Source organism: Penaeus vannamei, chromosome 39 (assembly GCF_042767895.1).
Source record: "Penaeus vannamei isolate JL-2024 chromosome 39, ASM4276789v1, whole genome shotgun sequence".
NCBI classification, from domain to species: Eukaryota; Metazoa; Arthropoda; class Malacostraca; order Decapoda; family Penaeidae; genus Penaeus; species Penaeus vannamei.
Window position 1 is genome coordinate 1,577,970 of NC_091587.1, and position 18,131 is coordinate 1,596,100.

At 49.5% G+C, this 18,131-nt stretch overlaps 2 protein-coding genes across 3 annotated transcripts in view; both read left to right on the top strand.

Moving 5' to 3' along the window:
• Remo (Remoulade) overlaps nt 1-18,131 on the top strand; it is a 247,876-nt gene that overhangs the window by 143,113 nt on the left and 86,632 nt on the right. The window lies entirely within an intron of this gene.
• The window catches only part of LOC113807925 (uncharacterized), a 17,993-nt gene continuing 13,825 nt past the window's right edge, over nt 13,964-18,131 (top strand). Inside the window, exons 1-3 of the mRNA XM_070116442.1 lie at nt 13,964-13,993; nt 14,175-14,237; nt 16,715-16,806. Coding sequence (XP_069972543.1) covers nt 13,964-13,993; nt 14,175-14,237; nt 16,715-16,806 — 185 coding nt within the window. The remainder of the gene's footprint in view (nt 13,994-14,174; nt 14,238-16,714; nt 16,807-18,131) is intronic.

Sequence of the window (18,131 nt, forward strand, 5' to 3'; positions counted from 1 at the left end):
AGAGAGGAAAGGAAAGGAAAGGAAAGGAGAGAAGAGAGAAGAAAAAGAGAAAGAGAGAGGGAGGGGAGAGTTGGTCAGCCAAATTTGGACTACTCTCGGTGTGATTTTCACTTCATTCGCCACTTATCTCGGTTGGATTTTATCCGATTTCGGCCCCGGAGTCTCAGGAGTACGCGGGTCCCCGAAGGACGGCGTGATGGCCGGTGGTGTGACGCCAAGAGGGGCGAGGGCGCACACCACACGGGGCAGGGGGGAGGAGAGGGAGGCGGAGGGTGGAGGGCGAGGGTACAGGGGAGGGAGAAGGGGGGGGAGGGCTAAGATAGAGAGGAGGGTGGGGGAGGGTGGAGGGCGAGGGTACTGGGGAGGGAGGGGGAGGGTACACGGGGTGGAGGAGGGGGAGGGAGGGGGAGAGTGGAGGGCGAGGGTACAGGGGAGGGAGGAGGAGGGTGGAGAGCGAAGGCATAAGGGAGGGAGGAGGAGGGTGGAGAGCGAAGGCATAAGGGAGGGAGGAGGAGGGTGCAGGGGGTGGAGGAGGGCGAGGGTACTGGGGAGGGGTGGGAAGTGATGGCGGTCTAGTTTCAGAGTTTCAGAGAAACATGTAGCGCTGTTGTCGAGTTTTATCCAGGAATTTGAGCCCCTCCGCCCGTGCCTTCTTCGCGCCTTGCATGCATAAGCTCGGCCAGTTATTATCGCCCGGGGAGGAGTAACTCCCCGCTGCCTGAGTCTGAGCGTGACACTCATCGCTCTCTGTGGTGGGAGGCGAGTCAGGGCAGCCAGGAGCCTCTCCAAAGCATCACTGAAAAAAAGAAAGGAAAAGAAAAGAAAAGAAAGGCTTTTTCGGGGGTTTTGAGGTCTGACTTCTGTTTTTTTCTTTTTTTCTTTTTCTTCGTCTTTTCTTTCTTTTTTTCTTCTTTTCTTTCTATTTTGTTTTCATCTTCTTTTCTTTCTCTTTTCTCTGCTTCTGCTTCCTTTCTTTTTTTCTCTTCTTCTTCTCTTCTTTCTTTTTTTCTCTTCATCATCATCACCATCTTTATTTCTTCTGTCTTTTTTTCTTTCTTGGTCCAGCACGCCCCAGAGCTGTCAGCCGCAGCAGCCGCCGTCAGCAGCCGGTAGAATCCTCCCGCCCATTCGCTCGCCCTGACCGCCCGGCCCGAAGTCATTCCCGCCCTCGCCGCTCGTTTTGGCGACGAGGTCATTTGCGTGCGAACCGTCCGCCCGCCGTGACCCCCCAAAAAACCGGGTTGTTTATGCGGTATATTTTCATGGCTCGGAATCGGTTCGCGTAAAGGAATTCGTATAAAGTGTCGCTCGGGAAAGGGAGTGGGTAGAGCTATTTTTTTTTTTTTTTTTTTTTTTTCAAATCGACGCTTTTATATTTATTATTATTATTATTTATTGTTTTATCAGTATCGGTGCAGTTGCACTGAAGTGGTCCTCAGAGTGCGAGTGACGCTCGGCCGAGCAGTGGCGAGTCCGGCCCCGCCCCGAGCGCCGACTGCCAGCAGGCCGTCGAAGGGGCGTCTGGCACCTGCAGACGCGTTGCATCCCACCGCTGCTCTTGCCTCTTCTTCCTCTTCTTCTTTTATTTATTTGTTTTTTCTCTTATTCTTCTTTTCTATCTTTTCTATCCCTCCACCTCCTCTTGTTCATCTCCTTCTTCTTCTTCTTTTATTTATTTGTTTTTCTCTTCTTCTTCTTCTTTTCTATCTTTTCTATCCCTCCACTTCCTCGTCTTCATCTTCTTCTATTTATTTATTTCTCTTCTTCTTCTTCTTTTCTTTCTTTCTCTCTTCTTCTATTTCTTTTCATTTTTCTCTTCTTCCTCTTTTTTTTCTTTTGTTTCTCTTCTTATTCTTCTAATCTTTCTTTTCTTCCTCTGTTATTTCTTTTTCTCTTCCTCTTCTTCTTCGTGCACCACCCCGGCTGCTGGGGTAGGACGGGGCGCCGGGAACCGCTGGCGTGGGCGGGGTGGGCGAACCAGGAGCCAGCTGCCTCGCGTCGCATACTTGGGAGACTCGGTCGCAACACCGCGAGAGAGCGCGCGCGAGGCAACATAACACCGACATTGTTGCCCGACGTCTGACAACAATGTGGGCCACGGGGTCAGATCCCCCATCCCCGTCTTCTCTCCCGCCCGCACGCCCTCCCTTCCTCCCTCCGTCCGTCCGTCCGTCCGTTCCTCTCTCCCTCCCTCCCTTCCTTCCTTTCTTTCTTCCTTTCTTCCTTCGTTCCTTCCTTCCTCACTCACTCACTCACTCCCTCCTTCCCTCCTTCCTTCCCTCCCTCCCTCCCTCCCTCTCCCTCCTTCCCTCCCTCCCTCCCTCCCTCCCTCCCTCCCTCCCTCCCTCCCCCCCACCCATCAAGCGGGGAGCCCCCAGAGCGCGGACGTGGGCGGCGGATCAGCGAATGTTTTACGTTACGTCCGGCGCGGCGATCCATCCCCTCGCCCCGGCCGCCCATCAGCGTGACGTGGGCGGCATTCCGGCGCTGCTTGGGCCACGGCGCGGGCGGCCGTCGTCGTTAATATCGCCGTAATCCTCGCGCCGGATTGAATTTAAAGCGAGCAGGGGGGTGGGTGGGGGTGGGGGGAGGGGGGAGGGGGGAGGTCAGCCCGTGGGTCGGCCGGGCGCGAGCGACAGGGGCGGCGGGGGTTCCGGTTCCAGATTCGGGTGACTGATAAATGCTAACAGTGGAAGGTGAGGGGGAATATTGCGAATAGGTGCACAGTGGGGATGGGATATGTTTGGCACCTTTCTCCTTTCTCCTTTCTTCATTACTATTCTCGTTCTTTCTCCTACTTATTCTTTTCTCTTATCTTTTCCCCTTCTCCTTCTACTCTCCTTCTTTTCCTACTCGTTTTTCTCTTCTTTTCTTTTGCTTTTTCTTCTTCCTCCCCTCCTCCTTCTTCTTCTCCCCCTATTCCTCTTATTCTGTCTTCTTTTCCTCATCTTCCTCTTCTCCTCCTCTCCTCTTGTTTTTTCTTCTTCAACTCCTCCCCCTCCACCTCCTCTTCATCTTCTTCTATCTCCTCCTCCTACTCCAAGTCCACCTTCTAGTCCTCGTCCTCTTCCACCACCTCTTCATCCACCACCTCCTTCTTCTCTTCCTCGTTGTCGTCGTCATCGTCACCGTCATCATCATCGTCACCGTCATCATCATCACCAACATCATCATCTTCATCATCACCATCATCATCATCACCATCATCATCACCATCATCATCATCATCATCATCACCAACATCATCTTCATCATCATCATCATCACCATCATCATCACCACCATCATCAATCATCATCATCAATCATCATCATCATCATCATCACCAACATCATCATCATCATCATCATCATCATCAGGAAGGGAGGGTTAGAGGGAGAGAGGAAAGGAGAAAGGTAGGTAGGTAGGAAAACGAGTGAAAAGTAGAGAGAGAGAGAGAGAGAGGGAGAGAGTCAAAATGGATGTAGAGACAAAGGAAGATAATTAGAGAATTTTCCGTGAAAGCGAAAGAATGGCATAGAGAGGGAGAGAAAGAAAGGAAAAGAAATAACGAAAAAAAAACTGACCCTCAGAAGCGGAGTAGCATAGCAAGAACCAGAAGAGAGGGGGAGGGGAGGGGAAGGGAAGAGAGGAGGGGGGAGGGGAGGAGAAGAGGGGAGGGGGAGGGGAGGAGAGAAGGGGGGAGGTTAGGGGAGGAGAGGGAGAGGGAGAGGGAGAGGGAGAGGAGAGGAGAGGAGGGGGGAAAGAGAGGAGAGGAGGGGGGAGGGGAGGAGAGGAGAGGAGAGGGGAGGGGAGGAGAGGAGAGGGAGAGGGAGAGGGAGAGGGAGAGGAGAGGAGAGGAGGGGGGAAAGAGAGGAGAGGAGGGGGGAGGGGAGGAGAGGAGAGGAGAGGAGAGGGGAGGGGAGGGGAGGGGAGGAGAGGAGAGGAGAGAGAGAGGGGGATAGGGGGGAGGGTACGTGGGCATACGGAGCTAAGTGCGTATTGTCATCCGCCGGGGCCGCCTTTTGTGCGCGTGCTGGCTTTTGTTTCGAGCTTGTCCGCCCTTTGTTGGCCGGCAGACGGAATGGCAGGTCGGGGCTCGCTGGCGGAGGCGCAGGGCGGAGCAGGGGCGCGCGGGCGGGCGAGGCGAGGAGCGGGCGGGGGGGGGGAGGGAGGCGCAACCGCAGGAAAAGGAGGAAGGGGGAGGGGGTGGGAGAGGGAGGGGGAGGGAGAAGGAGAGGGAGATGGAAAGAATTAGAGGGGGAGGGGGAGGGGGAGAAGGAGAGCGGGAGGGGGAGAAAGAGAAGGAGAGCGGGAGGGGGAGAAGGAGAGAGAGAGAGAGAGGAAGGAAATGAGAGAGAGAGAGTGAGTGTGTGAGTTTCGAGCGGGAATTTGGTCTCCTGCTCGGGTGGGAGAACCGGAAGAGAATAGCTTGTCTCTGCCGTTGATTGTTTAAAGATTCCAGTCCGATTAAAAAAAAATAATGAGGATTTTTGGTTCTCACTGTTCGTCTTATATGTTCCTTGGATGTTCCGTAGATATTTGATAGTGGTTTTTGTTGTCTTAAAAAAAATCCTGTTGTGTTGGGTCTTAAATGCTTGGGTCTGTTCGCTCTCGTACCTTGACGGTGAGGTATGAGGTCCTTAGGCTTTCATTTCCTCTGTCGCGCCATCTCTCATCATATCTTCATTATCTCCCTCTTTCATCATGTCTTCATTATCTCCCTCTTTCATCATATCTTCATTATCTCCCTCTTTCATCATATCTTCATTATCTCCCTCTTTCATCATATCTTCATTATCTCCCTCTTTCATCATATCTTCATTATCTCCCTCTTTCATCATATCTTCATTATCTCCCTCTTTCATCACATCTTCATTATCTCCCTCTTTCATCATGTCTTCATTATCTCCCTCTTTCATCATATCTTCATTATCTCCCTCTTTCATCGTATCTTCATTATCTCCCTCTTTCATCATATTTTCATTATCTCCCTCTTTCATCGTATCTTCATTATCTCCCTCTCTCATCATATTTTCATTATCTCCCTCTTTCATCATATCTTCATTATCTCCCTCTTTCATCGTATCTTCATTATCTCCCTCTTTCATCATATTTTCATTATCTCCCTCTTTCATCGTATCTTCATTATCTCCCTCTTTCATCATATCTTCATTATCTCCCTCTTTCATCATATCTTCATTATCTCCCTCTTTCATCATATTTTCATTATCTCCCTCTTTCATCGTATCTTCATTATCTCCCTCTTTCATCATATCTTCATTATCTTCCTCTTTCATCATATCTTCATTATCTCCCTCTTTCATCATATCTTCATTATCTCCCTCTTTCATCGTATCTTCATTATCTCCCTCTTTCATCATATCTTCATTATCTCCCTCTTTCATCATATCTTCATTATCTCCCTCTTTCATCATATCTTCATTATCTCCCTCTTTCATCATATCTTCATTATCTCCCTCTTTCATCATATCTTCATTATCTCCCTCTTTCATCATATCTTCATTATCTCCCTCTCTCATCATATTTTCATTATCTCCCTCTCTCATCATATCTTCATTATCTCCCTCTTTCATCATGTCTTCATTATCTCCCTCTTTCATCATATCTTCATTATCTCCCTCTTTCATCGTATCTTCATTATCTCCCTCTTTCATCATATTTTCATTATCTCCCTCTTTCATCGTATCTTCATTATCTCCCTCTTTCATCATATCTTCATTATCTCCCTCTTTCATCATATCTTCATTATCTCCCTCTTTCATCATATCTTCATTATCTCCCTCTTTCATCATATCTTCATTATCTCCCTCTTTCATCAATCTTCATTATCTCCCTCTTTCATCAATCTTCATTATCTCCCTCTTTCATCATATTTTCATTATCTCCCTCTTTCATCGTATCTTCATTATCTCCCTCTTTCATCATATCTTCATTATCTCCCTCTTTCATCATATCTTCATTATCTCCCTCTTTCATCATATCTTCATTATCTCCCTCTTTCATCATATCTTCATTATCTCCCTCTTTCATCAATCTTCATTATCTCCCTCTTTCATCAATCTTCATTATCTCCCTCTTTCATCATATCTTCATTATCTCCCTCTTTCATCATATCTTCATTATCTCCCTCCTCCTCTTTATTCATATCCTTAGGTATTTTTTTGTGTATGTATAACTACGTATCTTCAAGTACTTTGATGGAAATGCCGATTATTATTGTTATTATTATTATTACTGTTATTATTATTATTATTGATTATTATTATTACTATTACTATTACTATTATTACTAGTTATATTATTATTAGTTATTATTATTATTATTATTATTATTATTATTATTATTATTATGGTGATGAATATGATGATAATGGTGATGATGTGTGGTAGTGGTGTGTCTGTCTGAGTGTCTTTGTCTGTGTCTTCTTTTGGAACTTATCAGGAGATGAATGGAGGAGCAAGAAGCGAATAAAGAGTGTTCACGCGAGACGAAGATAAGAAAGAAAGGAGAGAAACGAGGCTCACGCGCTCTTTCTCTCGCGATACAGACTCATTAGACTCGGAATTATGCGACAGCCATTTTCCTTTTGGCCGGAAAATATGATCTCGCTAATATCCGCTCTTTGTTTCCGCGTTTTTCCAATTTGTTTTACGAAGGGGAGCCTCGGTCGGAATTTTAAACGGGGGGGGGGGGGAGGGTAATTTGGCCGAGAGCGGAGGACGCTGAATGGGGGGAGACCGGCCGGCCGAACACGTCGAGAACCAGTTACGCTCTCTAATTCCGGTCTTGTAATTAAGGCATTAATTGTTGCGAGGAGAGATTGAGGAGGTTTCGCCGCTTTAAGTTTTCAATTAACAGGAGGAGAGGCCGGCCGGTCCAGGTGGCTCGGGGGGGGGTAGGGGGGGTCGCGTTTTTTTTTTGCTTCTGCCGTTTTTTTTTCTGCATGTCACGTGACGCATGACAGCGTTCAGGAAGCTAGGGACGAAATCAAGCGGTATTGTTACTGCTGATGCTGCTGTTGGTGCCACAGCTACAGCCGCCATCTTAAGCAGTTCTAGATTCACTTATCCGTTCCGCCTACACGTCATCTTTCATCATGTCTTCATTATCTCCCTGTCTCCTCCTCCTCCTCCTCCTCCTCCTAGATTCCCTTATCCGTTCCGCCTACACACCTGCCCCATGCCCTCCCCCCCTTCCCCCTCTCCCCTTCCCCCTCTCCCCTTCGTGTTTCGGTAACCTGCTTTTCCACTTCCGTCCGGTACGCCTCGCACGTGCTGGCCTCGGGGTCCGTCGTCTTCCCTCGGATCAGAGACGAAACGCAACTCCAACAGGAAAGGAATCGATTAAAAAAAAGGTAACAAAAGCATCGGCAACGTTTCGGTGAAGCTCGACGTCCTTTTCAGGCGACGGGTGTGATACGAAAAGAACCGCCAACAGGAAAGGAAGGTAACGAAAAAAAAAATCGGCAACGTTTCGGTGAAGCTCGACATCCTTTTCAGGCGACGAGTGGGATACGAAAAGAACCGCCAACAGGAAAGGAAGGTAACGGAAGCATCGGCCACGTTTCGGTGAAGCTCGACGTCCTTTTCAGGCGACGAGTGTGATACGAAAAGAACCGGCAAAAAGAAAGGAAGGTAACGGAAGCATCGGCCACGTTTCGGTGAAGCTCGACGTCCTTTTCAGGCGACGGGTGACACGAAAAGAAATGCCAACAGGAAAGGAAGGAAATGAAAGCATCGGCCACGTTTCGGTGAGGCTCGACGTCCTTTTCAGGCGACGAGTGATACGAAAAGAACCGCCAACAGGAAAGGAAGGTAACGAAAAAAAAAATCGGCAACGTTTCGGTGAAGCTCGACATCCTTTTCAGGCGACGAGTGGGATACGAAGAGAACCGGCAAAAAGAAAGGAAGGTAACGGAAGCATCGGCCACGTTTCGGTGAAGCTCGACGTCCTTTTCAGGCGACGAGTGTGATACGAAAAGAGCCGCCAACAGGAAAGGAAGGAAACGAAAGCAGCGGCCACGTTTCGGTGGAGCTCGACGTCCTTTTCAGGCGACGAGTGCGATACGAAAAGAGCCGCCAACAGGAAAGGAAGGAAACGGAAGCATCGGCCACGTTTCGGTGAAGCTCGACGTCCTTTTCAGGCGACGAGTGTGATACGAAGAGAACCGGCAAAAAGAAAGGAAGGTAACGGAAGCATCGGCCACGTTTCGGTGAAGCTCGACGTCCTTTTCAGGCGACGAGTGTGATACGAAGAGAACCGGCAAAAAGAAAGGAAGGTAACGGAAGCATCGGCCACGTTTCGGTGAAGCTCGACGTCCTTTTCAGGCGACGAGTGTGATACGAAGAGAACCGCCAACAAGAAAGGAAGGAAACGGAAGCATCGGCCACGTTTCGGTGAAGCTCGACGTCCTTTTCAGGCGACGAGTGATACGAAAAGAACCGCCAACAAGAAAGGAAGGTAACGAAAGCAGCGGCCACGTTTCGGTGAAGCTCGACGTCCTTTTCAGGCGACGAGTGATACGAGAAGAACCGCTAACAAGAAAGGAAGGTAACGAAAAAATCGGCAACGTTTCGGTGAGGTTCGACGTCCTTTTCAGGCGACGAGTGATACGAGAAGAACCGCCAACAAGAAAGGAAGGAAACGAAAGCAGCGGCCACGTTTCGGTGAAGCTCGACATCCTTTTCAGGCGACGAGTGCGATACGAAGAGAACCGCCAACAGGAAAGGAAGGAAACGAAAAAATCGGCAACGTTTCGGTGAGGTTCGACGTCCTTTTCAGGCGACGAGTGATACGAGAAGAACCGCCAACAAGAAGGGAAGGAAACGAAAGCAGCGGCCACGTTTCGGTGAAGCTCGACATCCTTTTCAGGCGACGGGTGCGATACGAAGAGAACCGCCCACAAGAAAGGAAGTGAACGAAAGCATCGGCCACGTTTCGGTGAAGCTCGACGTCCTTTTCAGGCGACGAGTGATACGAGAAGAACCGCTAACAAGAAGGGAAGGTAACGAAAAAAATCGGCAACGTTTCGGTGAGGTTCGACGTCCTTTTCAGGCGACGAGTGATACGAGAAGAACCGCCAACAGGAAAGGAAGGTAACGAAAGCATCGGCAACGTTTCGGTGAAGCTCGACGTCCTTTTCAGGCGACGAGTGATACGAAAAGAGCCGCCAACAGGAAAGGAAGGTAACGAAAAAATCGGCAACGTTTCGGTGAGGTTCGACGTCCTTTTCAGGCGACGAGTGATACGAGAAGAACCGCCAACAAGAAAGGAAGGAAACGAAAGCATCGGCCACGTTTCGGTGAAGCTCGACATCCTTTTCAGGCGACGGGTGCGATACGAAAAAAAACACTTCCATTTGTGTGTGTTTTCGTTTCGTGACTTTTCCCTCCTCGCTCCCGTGCTTATTTCGTGATCCCTGAGTTCCGCCTCGGAGAGTGTTTCAGCGTCAGCCATTTCTCCCATAAGCTTCCCCGTTCCCGCCCCCGAGCCCACGCCCACGCCCCCTCCTCCGAGCCCCCGTCCCCGCCCCCTCCTCCGAGCTCCCGCCCCCGCCCACGCCCCCTCCTCCGAGCCCCCGCCCCCTCCCCAGCGTCCATTTCTTTCCCTCACTTAGCCCCGTTCTCGCAAGGGCGTTAGGGGCGGCAGCAGCGGGGGATAGAAGCGTAGTAGTGTAGTGCGTGCGTGTGTTCCCTGCCGGAGTGGAGTGGTGATTACGCCTCCTCGCTGAGGGGGTCGCCCTCCCCGCTGCGAAGTCGGTGGAGCGGGATTATACCCCCTTTCCCTCCCCCTTCTTTCTCCCCGTCCTCCTTCCCTTTCCCTAACCCTAGTCCTAGCTCTAGCCCCGGTCCCTCTCGTTCACCTGTGTCCCCCTTCTCGTTCCTCTGCATCTCTCTGTCTCTTCCTCTTCTCTCGTCTTTCCCCTTTTCTTTCCCCTTCCTCCCTCTTCCCCTTTTCCTCCCTTCCTCTCCCCTTCCCCTCCCCCTTTTCTTTTCTTTTCCTTCCCTACCCAATCCTTTTCCTTTTCCTCTTTCCCTTTCCCCTCCTCCACTTTTCCTTCCCTTTCCCCTTCCCCTTCCCCTTCCCCCAAACACACGACCATTCGCCAGACATACATATCAGCTCCTGCACCTCGGCCTGGCATAAATCCTCTTGGGATCCACCTGGAGTATCTGCGGGTTCCGTCTGTGTTGGTGATTCCAAAAGGGATATAAAATTGTCGAAGTCCGGGGCGGGTGTCGACTTCCCGGCAGACATCCAGCCGAATCCGGATCGAGGGAGAGGAGCCACGTCATCCTTACTGACTCTGTGGCTCCGTGGAAATTAAGGGGAGAAAGATGTGCCTCGTCCCCACTGGCGAGCAGGTTGCAGAAAGCTCTTTAATGTGCTTATTATGGTTTGCGTCGAGGGTTAATGTAAACAAAATATCCCTCGGGGGGTTTTCTTCTACAGGGGGGCTTCCCAGTGTGTGTGTGTGTGTGTGTGTGTGTGTGTGTGTGTGTGTATGTGTGTGTGTGTGTGTCTGTGCCTGCTTGTGTGTCTATGCCTGTGTGTGTGTGTGTGTGTCTGTGTGTTTGTGCCTCTGTGTGTGTGTGTGCGTTTTTTTTCTATCTTTCTTTTTTTGTCAGCAGAAAATCCGTAGTGAAAGGGAGGAAGGCGAAACAGGGCGAAGGAATTTCCCTGGACCCTATTGATTGCCGCCCATTCGCTGCAACCGGGTAATAAACGGCGAACCGGTCACCTGTAGAAGCTAATTAAGGTAATGACCACTTGGATTTCAGAGCTTTGGCGATCGGTGTCCTCAGCGTTCGAGGGTCATTTCGCGAAGTCTGAAGTGGATCTGAAGTTGATGGCGTTGCGTGGTCTGTGTGCATGCAATTAGCGATGTTGTGGGTTTGGAGTTGATATTGCGCGTTTGATGTTGCACGAATGTATCTTTGATTCCCCAAACCACATTACTAATTTTTGCTTTTTTTCTATTTTGCAGGTAAGTTCCTGGCGCAGAGAGGGGGAGAGGTTGGTGAGTTTGTCAGAGTGAGATTAGCAGTTGGCGAAAGGAGCTGCTGAGTGAGTCTGAACCAGCGGCAGACTGGGAGAAATCCATGGTTAAAATTTGCTTCGTTTTTGCTTCGTTTTTGCTTCGTTTTGCTCCACAAATCTCTATAAGCCAAAGTGGATTTTCACGAGAGGGATAGAACTGATAAACAAAGACTTTTAAAAGGTTAATTTATGTGTGGAAAGAATACCGCGCGTTCTTAATTATGGGCGTTGTATTTGTATCTGAATGTCACCGTTCTACTTCTATACATTCCCTCTTTATATAGCTTACTATGATAATAATGATAATTAGGTAAGAGTATGGAAAAAAATAGAAGTAAATGCCTGTGGTTTCCATTTTCCCGTAAGCAGATAAGAAATAGTGAACGGTACAAGTTGAAATGGAAAAAGTGTGTTTGCGATATTGAGAGAAAGGGAGAAGAGTTTTTTTTCGATAACATTCTTTTTCTCTCTCTCTGTGGATTTTCTAGACTGTTATTGAGTGAATATTCCCTTTTCTCTCTCCCTCTCTTTCTTTCTTTCTTTCTCTCTGTTTCTCTTTGTCTGTCTGTCTGTCTCTCCTACTCTCCTCCTTATCCACACACCCTCTCTCTCACTCACATCGCCTCCCTCTCTCAAGCTCTCCCTTAATCCCACCCTCCCTCCCTCCCTCCCTGACTTACTGTGAATATCTCCCTTAATCCCTCCCTCCCTCCCAAACTCCCTCACATCACCCCTCCCTCTCCGTCTGTCCCTTAATATCTCCCTGCCTCCCTCTCCGTCTCTCCCTTAATCTCTCTCTCTCCCCTCCCTCCCTCTCCGTCTCTCCCTTAATCTCTCCTTCCCTCCCTTAATCCCTCCCTCCCTCTGTCTCTCCCTCCCTTAATCTCACCCTCCTTCCCTCCCTCCCTCCCTCCCTCTCTGTCTCTCCATCCCTCCTTCCCTCCTTCTCTCCTAACCTCCCTCTCCGTCTCTCCCTTAATCTCTCCCTCCCTCCCTCCTTCCCTCCTTCCGTCCCTCCTCAAGAAGGTGCTGGTGAACGAAATGGGCATTTGCGAGTTATTTTGTTTACTTGACAGAGTAAGTGACCTCTCTGGGGCCGTTAGTGCCTCGTTAGCGGAGGGCCGGGAAGGAGAGCGAGGGCCGGCACTTAGCTCTCGCCCTCGAATATCCAGTGGCGCTCGCTGGCACTCACTCTCCTTCTGTGGCACCCTTTCTCTCTGCGGCACCCTTGCTCGCTTTCTCTGTCTGGCTCTCTTGTGTCTTTGTTTGTCTCGGTTTCTTTCTCTCTGGCTCTGTTTCTGTTGGTCTCTCTCTCTCTCTCTCTCTATCTATCTATCTATCTATCTATCTATCTCTATCTATCTCTCTGTTTCTGTCTCTCACCTCTCTGTTTCTCTTTCTCTATCTCTCTGTTTCTCTCTCTCTCTCTCTCTCTCTCTCTGTCTCTCTCTCTCTCTCTCTCTCTCCTCTCCTCTCCTCTCCTCTCCTCTCCTCTCCTCTCCTCTCCTCTCCTCTCCTCTCCTCTCCCCTCTCTCTCTCTATCTCTCTCTCTCTCTCTCTTTCTCTCTCTCTTTCTCTTTCTCTTTCTCTTTCTCTTTCTCTCTCTCTCTCTCTCTCTCTCTCTCTCTCTCTCTCTCTCTCTCTCTCTCTCTCTCTCTCTCTCTCTCTCTCTGTGTGTGTGTGTGTGTGTGTGTGTGTGTGTGTGTGTGTGTGTGTATCTCTCAATGTATCTATTTCTATATATATGTTTGGATCGGGGACGACGGCCCTCTCCAAATCGAAGGTACTTCCTCTTTATCCTCTTTGGTTCATTAAGCCCTCGGGTAGCGGTACCTCTCAAGATCAAAGAACACGACCATCTGCTTTGTGCCGCCTCCTCGTGTCCCCCTTTTCAACTCCATTCTACTTCCATTCCTCTCCCGTTCTGAGCCGTCGAAGAATGGCGGGTAACTCTACGGACAATGCTTGCCACGTTTCACTTACGCGAGCTCACTCTCAGCTTCGGAATTCACGGTAAGTCAGAGGAGTCCCTTTTACGCGGCTCGAGGAGTGCTTTCCAGGGCCTGAACGCTCTCTCGATAAGGGTGCTGGAAATATTGCAAAGGATAGTAGGATGGATTTACATGTTATAATTTGTTTTGGATAATTTGTTTTGGTGTTATCGCATATTGGAATCCCAGAGGATGATCGTGCTGATTGCTCTGTAGTGGGGGGGGGGCGTGGGCAGAGACCCTGAAGTACGTCTTGTTAGCATCTCAGAAGATCCTTAGAGACTCCAGTTCAAATCTCGAGGAGCTGAATGCGGTTCTTGAAGCACAGTGAAAGAATTATCTGATATGAAGAAGATAAATGTGATGTGATCGTAATAGTCAGTGAAATTCGCAATGTTATAGAAACTAAATTTAGGATGTTATTGAACGCTTTGTGTGTGTGAGTGTGTGTGTGTGTGTGTGTGTGTGTGTGTGTGTGTGTGTATGTGTGTGTGTGTGTGTGTGTGTGTGTGTGTGTGTGTGTGTGTGTGTGTGTGTGTGTGTGTGTGTGTATGTGTGTGTGTGTGTGTGTGTGTGTATGTGTGTGTGTGTGTGTGTGTGTGTGTGTGTGTGTGTGTGTGTGTGTGTGTGTGTGTGTGTGTGTGTGTGTGTGTGTGTGTGTGTGTGTGAACTCAGAACTCATCTCTTTTATTTCTTTTCCCGATTTTACCATATTTTCTTTTGGTTGATTATCCGCAAATAGAATTCCTTTCTCAGAGAAAAGGAGAAGGAATAAATAATGAGAAAGAATATGAGATTGCAAGGGTAATGGCCCATACAACGTGGGTAACACTTGCCCTAAACAGAGTGTGTTTTAAGGGAGAGCTGAGGATTGTGTCTTCAGTGTACAAAGCAGTTATTGTGTGAGGTAATTTGTGTGAAGACCCCCATGGACGCGCGGAAGTTTACACGTAACTATGTGAGTGCTTGCTCACGCGCACACGAACAGGCCCCCACATTGTTACCCCCGTTTGCACACGAACACATACAAATACACGTACACGTACACATACATGTACACGCACTCACACTCACTCTATCACACACACACACACACACACACACACACACACACACACACACACACACACACACACACACACACACACACACACACACACACACACACACACACACACACACACACATGTACACGCACTCACGCTCACTCTATCACACACACACACACACACACGCACACACACGCACGTAGTAAAGAGCACTCACCAGAAAAGAGAAGTAATTTGGTTGCTTGTGACTCTCTTAATCATTAGATTCCCTTTTTGGCCAATTTGCCCTGACCTATATCGGACCACAAGGGTGCCACAAATAATGAAAAAAAATGGTCACTAAAAAAATAATACGAAAAAAGAAAGAAGGAAGGAAGGAAGGATGGAAGGAAGGAAGGAAAGAGAGAAAGAAAGACAAAAGTGAAACCTGGCGTGGCAGTCCGTAGAGTTCGAGTGATTTCATTCTACAAGAGGCTGACCTCCGCAACCGAGCTAACCGCGACAGTATGTCTATATGTTGATGTGCGTGGCATTGTACGCGCAGTTCCCCTCAGCCAACGGAGAAATCCAGACGCCACGCCACGTGTGCACTTAACGCTGTCACGTCTTTTTTTTCGTTAATGGCGTGTCATCCCGCGAGCTCGTAGGTCAGGCGGGATAAAGAACGTCAATTGTTCCGACGATTCGCAGCCGCCACCGGTGAGCGAGTGCGCGTCGGGGCGTTTTATGCAAATGGCGGCCGTTGCGCCTTTGAGCGATTCGCGTGGGAAGCAGCGGGCTTACGCTCAACGAGCCCGATATTTTTGGATTGTAATGCCTTTCACGCCGCCGCGCCGGGAAGGCATTTATTTACCCGGCGCGGCATTAGGCTGAGCGGGATTAATGCAGGGATTTTTTTTTTTTTTTTTTTTTTTTTTTTTTTTTTTTTGACTTTCGTTTTTTTTTTTTTTGGGGGGGGGGCGGTCGACTCAGTGCTTGATGCTTTGTTAATCGCGGGGTTTTAACAGGGTGGAATTGTTTCTTTGTGCTCGGGCCGGTGCCTGCGGTTGTGGGTGCTTGGGGTGGGGGGTGGGGGGTATGTGTGCGTTTGTGGGAGTGGGATGAAAGGGGAAGAAGAAAGGGGAAGGGGAAGGGAGAGGAGATAGGGGAAGGGGAAGGAGGGATAGGGGAAGGGGGAAGAGGGAGGGAAAGGAAAAGGAAAAGGGATAGGGGAAGGAGGAAGGGATAGGGGAAAGGCAAAGGAAAAGAGAAGGGAAAGGAAGGAAAGTGGGGACGAGAGAGAGAAATAGAGGAGAGAGAGAGACAGACAGACAGGCAGGCAGGCAGGCAGACAGACAGACAGACAGACAGAGAGAGACAGACAGACAGACAAACAGACAGACAGACTGACAGACAGACAGAGACAGAGAGAGGATTCCGAAGAGAGACAGCGGGACCGAGGCTCGAACCCCAGCCTCCCCAAAGGCCGCGATCGCCGAGCCAGCGCCTTTGATCCCCGGGGCCTCCTCCGGCGACGGCATTGTGCAACGTGGGCGCTGGAATGCCGATTGATTTCTCGTGAAAGCAGGCAGCGTCATGCAATCCGAGCATGCAAGACCCGATTCCTAAGGGGTGGGGATGGGGTGGGTGAGTCCTGACGCAGGTTAGGGGAGCTCCTGACGCAGGTAGGGGTGGGGGTGGGGGTAGTGAGTAGGGGGGGTCCAGACGTAGGTAGGGGGGAGGGGGTGCTAGGGGGGTCCAGACGCAGGTAGGGGGGAGGGGGTGCGAGTCCTTCCCCATGCTAGGGAAGCTCCTGACGCAGGTAGGGGTGGGGGTAGGGGTGGAGGGTAGTGAGTAGGGGGGATCCGAGCATGCAAGACCCGAGTCCTAGGCTAGGGGAGCTCCAGACGCAGGTAGGGGGTGGGGGTAGGGAGTAGGTCGAGGGGGGGGAGGGGGACTCGCTGACAGGTCATCATGAGAGAGAAGATTGCTTTTGTTGGCAGGCTGTCAGCTTGTCTGGCATAGCGCGGAGGGGATGCTGGTGGTGCGGTTTGACTCGGGTGTTGGGACTCGGGCATCGCTGGCAGGGACTCGTGTCAGGAGGAGGAAACAGCGATAAGTGGAGGAAGAGGAGGAAGGGGAACGTTAATGCCGTTTGCTCCCGAGGGCGTAGAAGAAGGGAAGAGAGGGAGAGCGAGAGAGAAAGAGAGAAGCTAGAACTAGAGGGAGAGCGAGAGCGAGAGCGAAAGCGAGAGCTAGAGAGAGAGAGAAAGAGAAAAAGAAAGAGAAAGAGAGAGAGAGAGAGCAAGAGAGACCGAGAACGAGAGCTAGAGCGTAGGAGAGAGAGAAGGAGCAAAGATAGGAGACCTTCCCACGTCAGTTGCCTCCCAGGCGACAGGGAGACGACAAGAGAGATGAAGCCCAGGAGCGAAAAAGGAAGTCAGCGATTCAGAAAGAAAAAGAGGAAGTGGACAAAGGAAGGAGACTCAGACGCCACTGACTTCCTGCGCCGTCGAAAAAATTCTCCCAGGAGTCCAGCAGGATAAAGGGGGTGTCACACTAGCACTATTTCCGTCATTTTTTGTTGTTGTTGTTTTTTTTACAATTTTCTGAAATTTTGTCCATTTTTGAGCTAATTGTCGATTCTCCAGTCAGACGATAATGCTCGTTTCCGTCTGAAAACCTCTCCGTCAACTTCTTCAGCCAAGCACAGTCAAATCAAGAGCTATATTCGAGAATGTTTGTATTTATGTTAAATAAAATTGTCACAAAATTGACGGAAAAGGTGCTAGTGTGACAGCACCTTGAGCGAGGGGCGGCCTCTTGCGTGTCTTGAGATCTGTAGGTGCGTCTCCTGCCGAACGAATGCTGCTGAGGGAGTTTAAAAGGGGAAGGAAGGTGGGCGAGCAGGGGTGCTAAAGACAGGGAGAGGGAGGAGAAGAGGGGGAAATGAGATCGGGAGAGAAAAGGGAGCAGGGGAGGGGGAGGGGAAGAAAAGGAGGAGAGGAGAAAATGAGATTGGGAGAGACAAGGGGCGGGTGAGAGAGAAGGAAAGGAGGAGAAGGAAGGAGAGAAAAAAGAAAAGAAAGAGTGGAAGAAGTGTGGGTAGTGAAAGAGAGAGGGGGATTGGAGGGGCAGAGTGGGATAGGGAAGGGAGAGAGAGGGGAAGAGGGAGTGAGAGAAGGAAAGAGAGAGTGGGTGAGTAAAAAGGAGAGAGAGTGGGAGAGGGAGGGAAAGAGTGAGAGTTGGGGAGGGGGAAAGAGTGGGAGAGGGCGGGAGAGTGAGAGAGCATAGGAGAGGGAAGGGGAAAGAGTGTAGGAGAGAGAAAGAGAGGGAGAAGGATGGGGGTATAGAGTGAGGAGAAAGTATTGAGAGAGAGAATGAAAGAGAAACGGATAGATACGAGAGCGAGAGCGAGAGCGAGAGCGAGAGCGAGAGCGAGAGCGAGAGCGAGAGCGAGAGCGAGAGCGAGAGCGAGAGCGAGAGCGAGAGCGAGAGCGAGAGCGAGAGCGAGAGAGAGAGAGAGAGAGAGAGAGAGAGAGAAAGAAAGAAAGAAAGAAAGAAAGAAAGAAAGAAAGAAAGAAAGAAAGAAAGAAAGAAAGAAAGAAAGAAAGAAAGAAAGAAAGAAAGAAAGAAAGAAAGAGGAGAGAGAGAGAGAGAGGAGGCGCAGGAAGGGTCGTTGGTATTCATAGGCTCTCCATATCGCCATGCCTGGTCGTCGGGTCGTGCTGTCTTCAGGGACTCCGCGCTGCCGTCGTTTCTTTTACTTTTTTCTCCTCGGAGGAAAAGAAAGAGAGAAAAAACTTTTCTGTGCTCTGCCGTTACCTTTTTTTTTCTCGCTTTGTTTTCTCTTTTTTGTTGGCCTTCCTTATTTCGTGTTTCTTTTTGTTTTGTTTTTTTCTGTATTCTTTCTCTCTTTGTTTTCTGTTGTTGTTTTTTTATTGTTGGCCTTCCTTATTTCGTGTTTCTTTTTCTTTTTTTCTTGTATTCTTTCTCTCTTTGTTTTCTGTTTTTTTTTTTTTTTTATTGTTGGCCTTCCTTATTTTGTGTTTCTTTTTGTTTTGTTTT